At 41.4% G+C, this 17,268-nt stretch overlaps 1 protein-coding gene across 1 annotated transcript in view; it reads right to left on the reverse strand.

Moving 5' to 3' along the window:
* KLHL1 (kelch like family member 1) overlaps window positions 1-17,268 on the reverse strand; it is a 282,888-nt gene that overhangs the window by 61,748 nt on the left and 203,872 nt on the right. Inside the window, exon 7 of the mRNA XM_054974105.1 lies at window positions 8,979-9,203. Within this exon, the coding sequence (XP_054830080.1) occupies window positions 8,979-9,203 (225 nt within the window). The remainder of the gene's footprint in view (window positions 1-8,978; window positions 9,204-17,268) is intronic.

A 17,268-nucleotide genomic window follows, 5' to 3' on the forward strand; every position in this document is an offset into this window, starting at 1 on the left:
AAAAGAGAAACAGATCCAGTCATGTAAGAGTACCTATCCCTTGGGGAATTATGAAGAATATTAGATTATGTACTGGCAGAAGAGAGAGGCAAACAAAATCCAGAGGCTAACAGACCATTTGGTGTAGTGATTAAGAGCGGTAGGACTCTCATATGGAGAATTGGGTATGATTCCCCACTCCTCCACTTAAAGCCAACTGGGTGACTTTGGGTAAGTCACAGCTCTTTCAGAGCTCTCTCAGCGCCACCCACCTCACAGAGTGATCGTTGCAAGGATAATAATAACATACTTTGTAAACCACGCTGAGTGGCTGTTAAGTTGTCCTGAAGGGAGGTATATAAATCGAATGTTATGTTGTTATTTATTTATTTTTAAATGCTTTTTCTCTGTCTTTCCCTGTGACCAAACCGCAGCCGGTCAACTACACAATATAATAAAAGATTTAACAAAATAAATCTTTCAAATACAAGATGCCTCAGGCAGGACAGGTCTAGTCTTTCCCCCCAAGGAACAGAGAAGTACAGAGCTGAGAAGCTGTGGCTGGAACTACTCTTGCCCTGAAAGCGAACATGAGAATCAATGTAGTGTTCTGACTCCCCAACAAAGAATTACCCTTATGATAGTCTTATACTATACCTCATTCACAATAAAGGGAACACAAAATTCAACAAGGGCCATTTCCATATGGCTTACCTTTGATCGGAACGACCCAGAACATCGCGCAAAAAACGCGGAAGATCGCGTTTTCTCACGCGAGAAAACGTGATCTTGCGCATTTTTTGCATGATGTCCCAGGTCGTTACGAGCAAAGGTAAGCCATGTGGAAATGGCCAAGATATCATTTTGGTTTCAACAGCAAAGAAAACAAACCACGGCAACAACAAATCTGAGCTTGCATGCACTTACTAAGCGCAGGAAAAAACACCATTAAAAGAGTTTAAACCACCAATAACTAAAAGAATTTTTTTTAAAAAAAGAAAAAAAAATCAGAAAGGATCTCCTACAAGCATCTAAGTGCAACAACCAGCATAAGCAGCTACAGAGTGCATTTCAGCAATACACCATAGTGCATACTATACCATGGCCTTCACAGCTGCTGCCTTCAAATGTCAGCTCTGGGCAGAAAAAATGGCTGGAGCAAAAGGCTGGAGCAAAATGGCTGGAGCAAAAGCCTTTTGGTTTCCCCTGCTTGCTGGTTGCTTGGTGGCATGCTAGAGCTTTGCTGACACAACAGACAGGGGAGAACAAGGTGCCTGGGTCCACTCCAAACCATATTCTCTGCTTGCAGATCAGATGATCAGATGCACTGTTTTAACCTTCTGGGATCACTTGCTCTCTGGCTTCTCGGCTACTCTCTGCCTGCTTCCTGGATACACTACACTGGCAATCTATAAATTATACTCTCTCTATATGCAGGGTCAAAAATAGACCTACTCACTGTTTCTTAATGATCAACTCAAGTGTAGCAAACACATGATTTCCTTTTTAACCTGATCGACACTCTATAAAGATGTAACAAACTGCATGTACTCTCCTCTCCAAATTAAGACGGCAGTAGCATCATAACACTAAAACAATATACATGACAGGTGATTACGAGGATAAACTGTGTAGATTAAATGGAGCTGTTCAAGCATACACAGGCAGCACGAGAACCTAAAGGCTTCATCGCACAGGTACAAGTTGTGTGGCTCATTAAATAGTGTACACTTTCAAAGGTGCTGTTGAATCAGTTACATGAGGGGTGGACATCATGTGAAGTACACACCTTGCATCACAGCTTCCAACAGGGAATTAGAACTTCAACAGGTCATGTCAAAAAGAGGCAAATTCCCCTTTGGAATTGGAACGTTTTTATACTAATTAGCAAGGGTCATTTCGTAGAAAAAGAGCTGCAGGAACTCATTAGCATAACTCATTAGCATAACACATTAGCATATGCCACACCCCTTGCCATCACCGGAAGTGTGTCATTAGCATGACTGATTTGCATATGCCACACCCCCTGGCATCATCTATCCTGCCTGTTTTGGACCCAATCTTAGCCATTCAGGGCTCAAATTGGGCCCAAAATGGCAAAAGGGGGCTGAAAATGGCTGAAAAGGAGCCCAAAATGGTCAGAATTGGATCACTGCTGAGCAGGAGAGTGATCCACCACCTGTAAGAGGCCTGATCCTGGCCGTTTGGGGCCCAATCTAGGCCAAAACAGGCCCCACATGGCCAAAAATCAGGTGGACAGGGGCACCTGACATGTGACCTCTTTGGAGAACTACTGGAACTGCGTTCCTGCGCATTCCCCCTCAAAATGAGCCCTGCTAATTAGAACCTTTGCCCAACTGGTTGATCCGAAATCTACACTCCTAAAACTCATGGCCCATTGTCCGATGTCCCACCAATAATACATGGTAATATGAATGCAGCCCACCAGCAATATATGACAACAAAAAGCCCCAAAGTTTGATTGATTGATTGATTGATTGATTGATTGATTGATTGATTGATTGATTGATTGATTGATTGATTGATTGATTGATTGATTGATTGATTGATTGATTGATTGATTGATTGAAGACTTTTATTCCGCCCTCCCCACAAATGGGCTCAGGCTGGATTACATCAGATAAAAAACATTTCATACAATTTACATATCATAAAAGCAATAAGACAGTTTTAAAGATTCAGACAAAATGTCCTAATAAATATAATGGCTAATATGCCAGACAGCAGCAGTCAATATTAACTAATTAAAAGCCAAACGGTGGACGACTCTGATGGGGAGGGCTCAGATCTTCTCTTCTCCTCTTTCCAGGCCAGCAGAGGCCTAGCCCAACCTCAACCATATGCCTGGCGGAACATCTCTGTCTTACAGGCCTGGCGGAAAGAGAGGAAATCCTGCCAGGCCCTGGTCTCAACAGACAGAGAGTTCCACCAGGTTGGAGCCAGGACTGAAAAGGCCCTGACTCTGGTCGAATTCAGGCGAGCCTCCCTGGGGCCAGGGACCACCCTGTCTGGGCTCCCAAAATGAAGGGAGCTGTCAAGAAGACCCTGGCAAGTGACAGTACATGGTTTGTGCACCATGTTTGAATTGGAGGGTCACAAATAACACAGACCCATCCTTCCCTGTGAGCAGTAAATCAACCATTATACCCCATTGACAAAGGGAAAAAAAGACTAGCTAACCTGGCCAAGCAGGGTGGCATGCAGCAGCCTGTCTACAATCAACAGAGCATTGCTGAGGCAATCAATATTCCTTCAGTCCTTCCAAATGCTACATAGTCCAAGATAGTTTCCCTTTGTTTTCCTCCACTTAAATGTAGAGCTGCTGACAGCCACTGGAGGCCTCCACAAAGATTCCATCTGGGCCCTCCATAGCACCACCCAGACCTAATCCAAATATCGTATGAAAATAAACCATACAACATATCCAGCTCTAAGGGCCCCACAGGGAAGGGTTGCCAGGTCCCTCTCACCTCCCGCTGGGAGGTAGGGAGAGCTAGCACTTACCTCATGCTGCTCATGAGGATCCTCTTTGCGCATGCACTTTGCCAAATCAGCCCCATATGAAGCACGGGAATGTTCCCATGGCTGACATGACGACGTCAGAGATATCGCCACACCAGTTGGGAGTATGCGTGTGGTGCACATTCCTGAGGTGCCTGCCAGTGCCAGGCAACTGCTGGGAGCTTGCCCTCTCCTGCCAATTGCTGGGCAATTGGTGGACGACGGGGCAAATCTCCAGGAGTTTGCCCACCACTGGCAGGCACCTGGGAACTCTGAGCGAAGCTACAAGTGATGCCGGACACAGGTTGGACACTTGTCAGCTTCCTTCAAGTTTTGATGGGAAATATAGGCATCCTGATCTTGTAGCTTGGCTCTCCATTTAATTGAAGTTTACAGAGCAGCAGTCTATGGGAGGGAGAACATGCAGTCGGGGGGGGGGGTGCAGGCGTCAGACTCTCACTAGGCACCCCCCTTCCCCTCTGCTGAGTGTGTGTGGGTGGAGGGTTTCTGTAAACTTCAATTAAATGGAGAGCCGAGCTGCAAGACCAGGATGCCTACATTTCCCATCAAAACTTGAGGGAAGCTGACAAGTGTCCAACCTGTGTCAGGCGTCACTTGTAGCTTGGCTCTCTACCATACGGGGCTAGGGCTCCTGAAATGTTGTCTCTCTAGTTCCCCCCCTCCTTCAGCAGTCTTCTATAAACAGTATTTTCCATCCAGAGAAGCAATAAACCTTTTAGCCTTTAGCCTAGAGTTTATTATGCGGTCTCCTAAAACAAATGTTGACCGTTCCTTTCGCTGTAAAAAATCCTAAAATGATAGTCTAAAAACAAGACTATTTTAGATGACCACAGCAAGAATGCTTTAAGACTGTATACGACAGTATCTAGCTTTATTTGCCAACCTCTCACTCAGTTAAAACTTCCATAATTCATATCTGGTTTTGTTATCAATCTATCTATCTATAGATAAAATTTAAACCCAAAGTGCACCTTAAAATGAGAAAGCAAAAGGGATTCAGCTACATTTTACAACTTGCAAAAGGTTGAAATTACATCAATATGTCTTGCGGTCATTCTTCGTTCGTGTTCACAACCTGTACTTGTTGAGTCAGCATAATAAGCTAAGGTAATATCCACAGTTCTGTTAGAAAATGCTACTGAATTCTAAAGAAAGTGCTGATAAGGGTATAAATGATTAGGCAATGTTCCCGTGGCACAATGATTTAATCTACTGCAAACACTGGCAGACCTGTTGTTAAACTGCTATAGACTGTGATTAACAGAATAAGAAAAGGGGGAAAAAACCTATTGCTAACAACCATTAGGGGCCTGTTTTAAAATGTAATCCAAATTTTCCGGCAGGGGCTCAAAGGATTATTAAAGTTATCTACTGCCAATTAATTGAAATGGACTTCAGGAGGGAAGAAGTTTTTGGCAGAGAACAGTGCCCTGTGTCAAGTGAGGAGGGACTGGGATGGAAAGAGTCCAGTTCAAAATCATGACACTCACTGGTTGACCTTGGACCGGAACACTCCTTCAGCTTACGTGGTTACATGGTTTTGTAAGTATTAAAAAATGGGATAAATGTAATGAGTCTACAGTCTGTGCCAATAACCTTCTCACAGAGAACTTAGAGTGTCTCTAGATGAGACATCTTAGAGTTTCTCTACATCTTACACGAGGAAGCTCATGTGTAGTGATTCGCAATGTTGGCCAGGAAGCGTAGTTTACAAAGACAGAACCTGCGGAGATCACTCCTCAGAGGGTTTGTTAATTTCATGTTTGTCTCCCCAAAGGGGAGGTAAAAATGACAAAGCCTTTGGGGAGGTGATGAAATTAACAAGCCCTCTGAGGAGTGATCTCCACCAGCTCTGTCTTTTTAAATTATGCTTCCTGGCTAACATTACATCTCCCTGCATGGATATAGCTAGAACTGTAGGAGAACAGTTGCTGTATTTGACCAAGAATGTCATACTAGATATCTTTGCAGGCAGAAACAGGGCTAGACAGGCCACAAAAGGAGTCTAGAGGCATAGAATACAATAACCTTGAAGAGGGGAATGAAACAGAGAAGTAATACAACTGTATGGCCTTGTGCAGATTAGAAAAAAACATCTAATTCGTATCAAAATATACACAGTGCAATCCTGAGCGGAATTATACCAGTCTAAGCCAATTGATTTCAAAGGACTTAGACTGGAGTAACTCTGTTTAGGATTGCACTGACAATATATTAAGGCCCAGGTGCAGAAAGCATCTGAGAATAGCAGAAATGTTTCTGTTGAAATATAGTGACCTTTAAGTCCTTGATGGAAATGTTCTCCTGCTGGTTTCTGGATGTTACCATTTTTAATAGTGCAACAGCTGAGCTGCTGAATGGGAATTCATATGTAAATTTGACTTAGTCAGACTTGGATTGAATAGAGACTATGAATGGTTATCTCATTACCAAAAGTAACTGCCTTCAGGCATTCAGATTCAGATTCTGCCATGGAGGGGAGGGCTCACAACCAGCCTGGATCGTGCATTCCACCTCTTTCATGAACTTATTTACGTTTACATGACCCTTACTCCTTGCACCCTCTCCTCCCTCCCCTCACCGCCTATATATCTCTGGCCAGTTTCTTCATACCCTCCATGCATCTGACGAAGAGAGCTGTGGCTCTTGAAAGCTTATGCTACAATAAAGTTGGCTAGTCTTAAAGGTGCTACTGGACTCCATGCGATTTTACCCAAAGAGTGTCTCTAGATGTACAGGTTTTTAAAGAGCTGTCCAACTCAATTTCCACAGCCAAGCTATACAGCTGTTAAAAAGTAAAATAGCTGCTTAAAAATAGAGCCAAAGTGGCCTGGGAATGCCTCCATGGGGGGAGGAGTGGCTCCTCCCTCATCAAGAGTTTTTCTTGTGCCTCAACAGGAAGGCGGGAACCCCTCCCCATTTTTCCTGCTCAGAATGCTCCACATGATGCAGGAAAAAAATGTGAAAAAAATCTCCCTCCCCTGCTCTTTCGACAGGGGGAAATGGAAGCATTCTGAGGACGTTTGGGCTCCCCAAAGCTGCTGTAGTTACACAGCAGCTTTGGGGAATAGCTGGTAAAAATAAAGGAGAGATCCCCAAACCAAATTTTTAAAAACCAGCATGTCTAGCTTAGCCCAAAGTCCTGTCATGAAAAAAAGGGTAAGCCATTACGAGGCGCGTGTTTTGTTATTTAATTCATTCCTTTGTTGCTTTACCTTTTCTATCTTCCTTGCATTTTTTGTCATTTATGCTTTGCAATTGTTTTGTGCCGGCTTCAAGTAGCAATATGGAAAGAAAACACTAACTTTAGTCTCTCTCGCTCTGATCATCCTAAGGGTATCGTGTAATTGCATCTTTAATCACAGCAACCTTTTCGTACACACTAGAGACAGTGCAGTGGGGCTTCTTGCGTAGTCAGTACGTGAGATCCTTAGCTCAGCACAAAGTTTTAAGATGGTCACGTTTCCTAGCAGCCGGCAGCTTTTGCAAATGCCCACCTGCAGGGAAAGGAATTGGGCCCTATTACCCTGCGCACACACCCCAGTTGTGGTGCTGAGGCCTGCTCCCCATGCTAGAGCTAGGTTTGCCAACCTCCAGGTGGGATCTGGAGATCTCCCAGAATTCCAACTGATCTCCGGACTACAGAGACCACTCCCCTGGAGAAAATGGCTGATTTGCATGGTGGACAAGGATAACCCCCAAGTCTCCAGGAATTTTCCAGTCAGAGTTGGCAGTCCTACCCAGAGCGTTGAACCTGGATCAAGGTGAGGCATGGACATTCTGACTTGCTGAGGCAGATATTGAAGGGAAAGAGAGTGTGAGCAGTCAGCCAGGCCTCCGCCATTTTAATACCAGTTTTCATATGACTCCTAAGGATATTAAAAGTGTACAAGCCTCTGGAGTTTAAAATGGCTGCAGCACTGCCAACCAGAGAGCCCCTGTCATTGCCATATCCTGCCCTGGAGAACCAGGCATGTAAGGAACGCCGCACTGGAATGCAGAGGTCTTGTGATGCGACTGGCCTCGCTGTCCACCCAAGCTCCGGAAGGCCCAGAGCAATAAAGGTCTCGCTGAGTCACCCCCACTTAGCACATTCCTGTCCCTCCTCCCGTGATGAGACCCCTGTCCATGATCGAGGAATTAATCAATTGGCATTCATAAGCACGTACAGTCGTTCTTGGCACAATGCATCTCCTCCCTAAAAACTATCAGCCTAGCCCTGGTGTATTCTTCCAGCTAACCAACCAGGTTGCCTTCCTATTCATACACCTTGGCAGCCATCAATCAAAGTACTCAAATCTTTTGTTACACCCAGGAACCGACCATTGGACTCTTTGTCCTAACTGCCAGGAGGACTATCTTCCACCTCAGGGCACATTTTACCTATAAAGATAAGCTCTGGCCCCATTCAAATTGTGCAAGCTTCCTGGCTTCTCCCTTAGGGTAACCCCCCCGCCCCAGTCTCTCTTCGTTCATGCTTGCTCGCTTTCCTGGATCCGCAAGCGCTGTTCCACATCTCTCTCTCTGGGCTGACAACGCGGGACATTTGAAGCTTCTCTCTGGACCCCTTCTCCAGGATAGGTAGATATAATTACTCCCTCTTGCCCTATTCCCACACTTCTAGCTATATTTCCTAGGACTTTGTGTGTGTGTGTGTGTGTGTGTGTGTGTGTGTGTGTGTGTGTGTGTGTGTATGATTATCCCCCACCCCACCCCCGTAATTGGTGTGTATGTGCATAAAGTGCTGTTCTTTAATAAAGGTTATTGGTTGATTTGAAGCACCAGACTAGCTTGGCTTATTGGGATTGGGGGCTGGTATACAAAGGTGATAGATTCCAGTTACCGCCTCTCATATAGCCGTCTTCCTTGCCAGCTAATTCCCCCCATAAATCATATTTATGCAAGGAGACCATTTCAGGTAACAAGAGGACTGTATAGATTTCAATTCAACTGACATGATTCAACGGCACTCACAGCACAACAACCTCATCACACTATTGTGAAGAAAAGAAGTACTTGTGGAGGTAGAGTTAGCAAACTATTAGTTAAGTTCAGACACAGACCTGTACTCAGATGCTGCCATAGGCCCTCAACCATTAGCCTTGAGTTCTTCCATACTGTTGTGTATTTAACAACATGTACTTCCATATCCATTGGTTGTCTCACATGACAGAGATATGGCATAATCCATATGGGGTGTCCACATGGCAATTATGGGCTATCGGACCTTGTGCCCTGTTCCCCAAATTTAGCAATGATGATTTTTCAAAACACAGTGAAACTTCAACTACAAAATTGTCCAAGAATGCTTGTGGTGGCATCCCTGCTTGTCCGCTGTTCTGCCGGGAAAACGGTTCCTATCGCTTCTGCAAAGCTGCATCTACCTTTTCTTCTGATGCTTAAACTGACTCAGATTAATTTTGCATTAGATCTTAATCTAGAATAGAACAGCTTACCTAAACCATGCCTATGGGTTGACATTGGAGGCAAGACGGTCCATGCCTTCGTCTTTGGGTTGTAACATTCCACAGTGTTTAATGTCTTTAAACCATCCCGGCCTCCGATAACGAAGAGTTTGTCATCAATGACAGCTACACCAAACTGCAGCCTTCTGCCATTCATCACCCCGGCTTGGATCCATATATTTGTCCTGAGATCGTACTTCTCTATGGTTGTAGCACCTGCTGAGAAACATCAATAATGTAATTAATTGAATGATTTTTACAGGGTGTTTATGCACCTGAAAGCTTTCCCTTGATTTTCTTCTAAAGTGTTCTTGCTTTAATGGTAAAAAAAAACATGTCAGTGGTAAAATACCTTACACATTTGATGCCTCATCCTCAAGAAATGAAAAAAATCTAGTACATCCTGCAGAGTGACAGAATGGTGAGTTTGGATAGTAAAAATTAATTTTGTGGTCATTTTCATCGTGTGGAAGCAGAACTTAGAAGCTTGTACTCTGCCACTTTTCATTAAAAAGATAGCTACAATTAAAATGACTGTCTTACCTAAAATGTTATTCCTATATTAGACAACTCCAATATTGACAAGTGAGGCACCATTTAAGCAATGACAGAAGGATATATCGAGATTTATATGGCAAGGCAAAATGCCAAGGGTTAAATTTAAGGTTCTACAGGATGCAAAGGAAAGAGGAGGTTTGGACCTCCCAGATTTGAGATTATATTTTGCGGCTAACTGGTTTGGATGAAGGAATGGATACTATTTAAAAATAGAAGACTATTGGACCTTGAAGGGCACGACTTAAAATTCGGGTAGCATGGGTATATATAGTATGACATTGTTAAGGCCAATGCAAAGTTTAATAATCATTATGTAAGGTGTGCCATTTTGAGATTATGGAATAAATACAAACCTAGGTTTTGTTTGAAAATACCTCTCTGGTTGTCATCACAAGAAGCTCATTTTAGAAGGGAAATGATGAGTTCACCTAAATGGTTAACTTATCAGGACATATTGGAATTCTCTCAAGGCCAAGCTAAAATTAAATCAAGAGAGGACTTAGCAGCAGAAGGGCACGCTTGCCAGTGGTTTCCCTATATGCAAATCTTGGAGAGATTCAAATTAGACAAGAGTCATTATGATTTTGAGCAATCAAAAACTGAATTTGAAATTGCCCTTTCTACAAATGATGAACAAATTATCTCTAAAATGTATAAACTTTTGTTGAGGTTTGAAATGGAAGAAGAGCAAGTAAAAGAATGAATAATTCAATGGGCAAAAAAAATGTAGACATGACATATTAATGGAGCAATGGGAAAATATGTGGACAAGGGGGTTGAAATTTACATTAAGCTCTAGTATTAAAGATTTTGTTTTACAAAATGATGTTATCATTGGTATATGACTCCTGAAAAATTGTCTAGAATGTATAAGCGTGCTTCAAATGTATGTTGGAAATGTGCTAAACAAGAAGGGACATTTTTTCATATGTGGTGGACATGTAAAAAAGCAAAGAGTTTCTGGTTGCAGATACAATCATCAATGCAGAAGATTTTGAAGATTAAAATTCAGTTGAAACCAGATACTTTTTTGTTGGGAATAACAAACAGACAGTTGGAAAAAACGCTTTGGAACTGTGTTTTTATACTTAATTACAGCAGCAAGAGTACTTTACGCACAAAAGTGGAAAACTCCAACATTGCCTACAGTGGAAGAAAGGTTGACAAAAATTTTGGAGTTTGCGTCAATGGCAAAACTTACTTCATTGATTCGAGAAAGGACATTAGTTAACTTCTTGACTGAATGGAAACTGTTTATAGACTTTTTACATGAAACGGATAACAAGGATTTGTTGAAATCTGGATTTATGGATTAAGAAATATGAACAATAGAAAAAAGAGGGCTCCTATGATTAACTTAGAATAAGTGAGACTCTAGAAATGATACGTATTTGTTGCAGAGATAATTGGAACTCAACCTGTAGTGTGATTTTTGTTATTAATATATTAATAACTAATTAATTAATAAATGATTTTAGGTACTTATTTTTCATGTTTTTCATGTTTCATGTACTTATTTTTCATGTTTTGTTGGTCTGATTCTTTCGGAGGACTAAAGATACATTTTTCTTTGTCCGCTCTCACACCTGCTTTGCGTCCTCCAACATGGCCGTGGTTTCTCAATCTTCCTGCGTGCTACAGGGATGGGCATAGAACAGCATGGAAGCATCTCCCACAAGGTGAATGCAACTGAGGAGTCTCAGTTTATTCACAGTCTCAAGAAACATAAAATAAAATGGATAGGATATCTGTTTTGAGCTGAATTTCAAATACTCTGGAGAAAAGATTGCTAGCTTCAACTGAGCTCCTTTTTCACATTCACATATCCAAGTCATCCTGTATATCTAAACATTAACTGCCCTAAAGAGAAAACTGGGTTTCTTATACTGAATCTAGTTCACATCCAGTGTGAGAAATAACAACTAGAACCCTATTTATGACAATCTTTTTCAGAAGAAGATTCTTTGAAATATTATAGCAGTCATTCATCAAAGCTGAAGTCTTATAAAAAAATGGAAGAGGACGAGAGATATAATTTGAATTCTATTTGTATCCCAAAGTAATAGAACAATAATAATGTAGATGCCCAACTGGATATATTAAATTCCTTTCTAATTTTCTCAGCGACAAGAAATATGAACTAATTTGTAGATTCAATTATGTTAAGGTGTTTTTTCTAACAGTCCTTAATTCAAAACTGAAACTGATATAAATGACAATTTGCTAATTAGAAAGAATTGTTTTATACTCTTCTGTGCACATTTTTAAGTGGTATTGCATAATGCCAATAATGTACAGTCTAAAATGGTTGCAAATACTTGTTCGGTAATAACTGATGGAGAGGGTGCTAACTTGTATGTAAGTAATTTTTTACCTTGTATGCGACAAAAGGCCTGCCCGTTATGACTGTAAAATGGATTTAATACTATGGAATGCAGTTTTGTTTACAAATTGTATGGAGCTGTGGTAACACAATCCGTGCATTAAAAGTTTCTGTGGTCACTTAGTGCTGCATTACAAATTACATGCTTTAAACTCAGAAGCCTTTAAGAAATGGAATTTCTTACCTGCTGTGTAACTATTTGTGAATATTCAAGAAATAGTTTAGACAGCTTTAAAAACAGATTAGAAAAAAAAACTTGGAAGATGGGTCCATATGTGGGGAATAGCCACAATGAATGAATGGCACTTCCAAGTTAGATACAGTAATCCAGTGAATAGCACTCTGGAAGGAAAAGACAAGGGGGTATTTGGTCTCCATGCCCTGCTTATAAATTTTCCAAAGGTTCTTGTGGGCCACTGTGGGCCAAGCTACAAGTGACGAATGACACTTGAACAGCAAGTGTATTTCTCCCTGTTCACTTGCCCTCCACTCAATCCACTTGCCATTCAAGTGTCATTCGTCACTTGTAGCTTGGCCCTGTGAAACAAGAATATGGACTAGATACACCATTGGTTCTATTTAGCACGAACGCTCTTGCATTCTTATATATCAGAGATCCACAACATGGGCCATTTCCGTATGTCTTTAAAACAGAGCGATGCTCTTGGAAGACTTCCGACTTCTTCGTGTGATTTTTGATGCCATCAGTTTACAAATTGGAAGCAGGCACCACCAAAGTGGGCAAGCAATTAAGGATGGGCTATTTACTGAATATAAATGTGTATTTTGGGGGCTCTTATATCTTCCACAATCCTTGTATGTGCCTACAAGCTCAGTTATCCAAGTTTAACCAGTTTTTTCCCATGAAACACAACTTTATTAGATGCTTCCTTTCAAACAAGAAATCTGCTTTTGATGTATGCTTTTTTTTAAAAAAAAATGGTAGAATATTTTAAAATAGCCAAATGAAAAATAGTATAAATATAACAGCCACCCAAATTTGATTTAAGGTGAAATTCAAAGTCTTTCCTCAAGCAAAAAAAGAAAAAGAAAAAGAAAAAGAAAAAGAAAAAGAATAAGAAAAAGAATAAGAAAAAGAAAAAGAAAAAGAAAAAGAACATTACGAGAAGCCACATCCGTTTTGGGAAGACTACTGCAGTGAAGGTTAATCTATGTGCGCCACAAGTCAAGCTCAGAGCACTAAATAAACATGTTAATGCTCCAGAGTAGATTTGCCACCATGGCACACATCTGAACATTTATTTGGTTTTTAATGTATTCTTCTGAGCTGGAATGCAAATAGGTGGAGCACTCAGTTCTTTTCCCCTTCTCCATTGGGAGTCTGCCCTTTCTTGGCACTCAAAAAAAGTAACCAAAGGATCTTTAAAAAATTGCTGTATAGTGACAATAGTATTTTTATACAAAACAATTACATTGTAACTTGAATCGTGTGCTTTGTTTTTGTAGGCTAGTAAGTGCATGAGGGAAAGCTACCGTGTGCATTTTCAGCTCAGAAGTTAAGAAGTTAAATGGAAGTATTTGCATGTTTTGCATATCTGGAAGGACGCCCCTCCAAAAAACGGAAGAAAGAAGCACACTTCCTGCTGCTGCAGTTCTGTTCTTCCCTTAAAAGAATCCTCCTTGATCTCTCTGTCCACCCAGTTCAATCACATTTGTTCCACCTCAATAGATTTCTTTTTATTTTGAGACATACTGTTGCAGATCAGCAGGCCAAGGTCATCCTATTGCACCCACGCAAAGCAAGATCTCTAAATCTTGAACGAAATGGTCAAAGGTATATGTCAGAGCAACTTTGGCAGGAGTGGAATCCGCAGAAAAAGCTTTGGGGAAAAGATGATTTACAGAGCCCGTAGCTATGCACTTCAATTTCTTATTCTTCTGGAGTTCTTGATAGTTTCAGAGGGTAAACGCAGCAGCAGGGCAACTGTAAAGAGATTCACCCTGAAGGCATTTCTGTATTGGATACATAGGCTGCTATTCTTCTGACCCCTCATGCTACACTGTAATTTAAACACAACTCAACTTTCTAGTTCCTCACATATCCATCAGACTCTAAAGGAGATTATCTAATACAAGTTTCATGATGATTTACATGGCTATAATAAAAAATAATATTTAACATGACTAAGCCTGACTCATTCTTTATGAGAGCAAGATTCAAGACCAGGAGCACCTTAAAGACCAACAAAATTTCCAGGTATGGTTGCCAGGACTCCAGCAGGAGCGGGAGGGGGCATCAGTACTTACTGGGTTTCAAATTTCACTACACTCCCAGCTGTAACACAATGACGTCACTTCCTGAAATTGGCCCTGCAGCCAGCGTGATGACATCACTTCTGGAAGTGACATCATTGCCCCTTTTCCTGAGTTGCCTGCTAGTGGTGGGTGATTACCAGGTGACTTGCCATCTCATACTGACTGCCAGTGATCAGTGGGCAGAGCTGCAAATGGTCAGCAGTTAACCTGCTATCCAGGGGGGGGGGCAGGCACCCAGCAAGCCCAGTTCCAGAGTATATGCTTTCAATTTTTTACTGCAAAAGTTTATTGTCCTTGTTTGGCATAAGAAAGTTACTCTTATAAAACTGATTTGTACATTGGAATGTGGGTAAAGTTTGCCTGTATATAATGCAAAGGTTATGTTAGCCTATTTAAAAGGATTAGTACAAAATAGCCATCAAGAAGACTGAGGCCAAATATTTTAATTTAATTAATGAAGTATCAAACCCTGTTGAAATTCCGCTTTCGATTCCACATGGACCCAGAGGTTTGTGTTCTACAGAAATTTGGAACTCTTATGCTCTTTAAAACTGACATCGTAAACTGGGATTGCAATAAAGATGCTTTGGGAGCATCTTCATCCCAAACCATGCTGTCCCCAAGATCTACCCTTGGAGGGAAAGTGCATCTCCACAAAAGTCCTTCAGATACAGGCCAATGAAATTAATTAAAACAGACATTGGTGTGTACCAGGAAGCGGCTTCATCAATCACTGGTTAGATTTGCTGCTCAGATTCTGCAATTTGGTCATTTTTTCTAAAGCTTTACAAATGGACAGTAGCAAAAGTGTAATTAAAAAAAAATCAGAGTTACATTATATCAGATGAAACCTGTAAGTTTTGCTCTGTTCTTAAGTGCCCATTCTCCAGTTGTTTTAATGCTTTCCTGCAATTTAAGAAATACCTTCAGAATTTGGTATTGGAGGAAAGGTGGCAAAAAGCAGCATTTAATATTTTAAGTAGAGGTGGGCACGGTCTGGAAAACGGACCTAATTTTTCCACGGTTTCGGGCTGTTCGGTGTTCGCGAAGAGGCAAGTCGTGTGCATGTGTTTTTTCACGAATGCGCTGAACTTTACGGTGTTCTGTCCATTGGCATGTTATGCTAGGAATCCCGCCAGCGCCGCTCAATCAGTTTCCTAGGCAATGGCGTGGAGTCACCTTCCCCATTTGGAACACATCAATCTCAGCCCAGGAAACCTTGATTGGCAGCTCTGTCAGCCAAACAGATAGCATTTCATATATAAGAGAAAGAGTGCGAGGCGCAGCTTCACTTTGCGGACAGCATTGCACTTTGCGAAAGCGGCTTGTGGCTTAGCAAGGGGCGTTGGGGCTTTGGTTGCAAGAGGGCTTACTCTTCCCTCCATTCCTGTAGGTATGCTGGAATTTGGGCTTTTCTTCAGAAAGATGACAGAAGAAGCACAAATTAAGACCTCCGTTGGCTTTCTTCAAAGGGTGGTCTCATTTACAATTGAGTTCCCCACTAAGATCTGGCATTGTTAAGAGAAATTCTCTTAATTCCTCAGGCAGGTCATTCCACAGGGTAGAGGCCACTGCAGAGAAAGCCTGTGTGTGGGCTGCTGTTGAGGTATGCTGGGCCAAGGCCATGAAGAGTTTTGTATGTCCTATACATTCCAATCATACAACTTATCTCTGCTTTGGCAGACGTATTGGGTTGGGCTTGATATGTGGGCCACTAGGTAGCTACCTTCTTGCACTGAAGTTTATGTTTTTAATATGTTTTTATGAGATTTTTATTACTTCTTGTTACCTGCTCTGAGCCTGCTTTCAGGGAGAAAGGGCTATAAGTCCAAAGAATGAACAAACGAAAGAACCAATGAACGAAACAACGAACGGACGGACTGACTGACTGACTGAATAAATAAATAAATAAATTATTTATTTATTTATTATTTATTATTATTATTATTATTATTATTATTTATTATATTTATATCCCACCCTCCACACAAGCGGGCTCCGGGCGGGTCACAAGAGAAGATAAAAAATACAAGATAAAATCACAGCCAATTAATTAATTAATGATCTAGTTATGGGGAAACTGCAACAAGACCACAGAAATAATTTGGAAATCATCCCCTAGTACTGCAACATCAAGTAGAAATTTAAAGAAAATATCATTCCATTATCAGGGATTCAAGAGCTTGAACCAGAAATATCTTCGTCTAAGGCTGGAACACATCCATATGAGTTACTATAGATTAAGTGGATTCTGCTTTTTGTTCAGAGGAGTTAGCCGTGTTAGTCTGTAGTAGCAAAATCAAAAAGAGTCCAGTAGCACCTTTAAGACTAACCAATTTTATTTTATTGTAGCATAAGCTTTTGAGAATCAAGTTCTCTTCATCAGATGCCTGATCCGAACTGGTCAAATACAGAAGAGGAGGGGAGGGGAAAGAAGGGGACATATATCACAAGAGGACAGGATGCAATTAGTGTGAAGGCAATCAAAACATTCCTTTGCTTGTAAATGTAAACATCTCCTTTTGGTGTGGAGTCAGTTTGCCGTGTTAGTTTGCCGCAGTGAAGGTATCCAATTCCTATGTAGTATAAGCCCTCGGCTTTCGGGGACCACAGTTCTCTTTGTCAGATGCAGCTGGCAGGGAGAGCTGTGGTTATCGAGGGCTTATACTACATAGGAATTGGATACCTTCACTGCGGCAAACTAACACGGCAAACTGACTCCACACCAAAAGGAGATGTTTACATTTACAAGCAAAGGAATGTTTTGATTGCCTTCACACTAATTGCATCCTGTCCTCTTGTGATATATGTCCCCTTCTTTCCCCTCCCCTCCTCTTCTGTATTTGACCAGTTCAGATCAGGCATCTGATGAAGAGAACTTGATTCTCGAAAGCTTATGCTACAATAAAATAAAATTGGTTAGTCTTAAAGGTGCTACTGGACTCTTTTTGATTCTGCTTTTTGTGTGGCTCGGCATTAAGAAAAAAAGTGTTTTTTCAACAGTTCCTGCAATTGGCAGGTGGTATGAAACTCTTCATTTGGGCTATCTATATATACTGGAAG

The sequence above is a fragment of the Eublepharis macularius genome, chromosome 3 (assembly GCF_028583425.1).
Source record: "Eublepharis macularius isolate TG4126 chromosome 3, MPM_Emac_v1.0, whole genome shotgun sequence".
In the NCBI taxonomy this organism is placed as follows: Eukaryota; Metazoa; Chordata; class Lepidosauria; order Squamata; family Eublepharidae; genus Eublepharis; species Eublepharis macularius.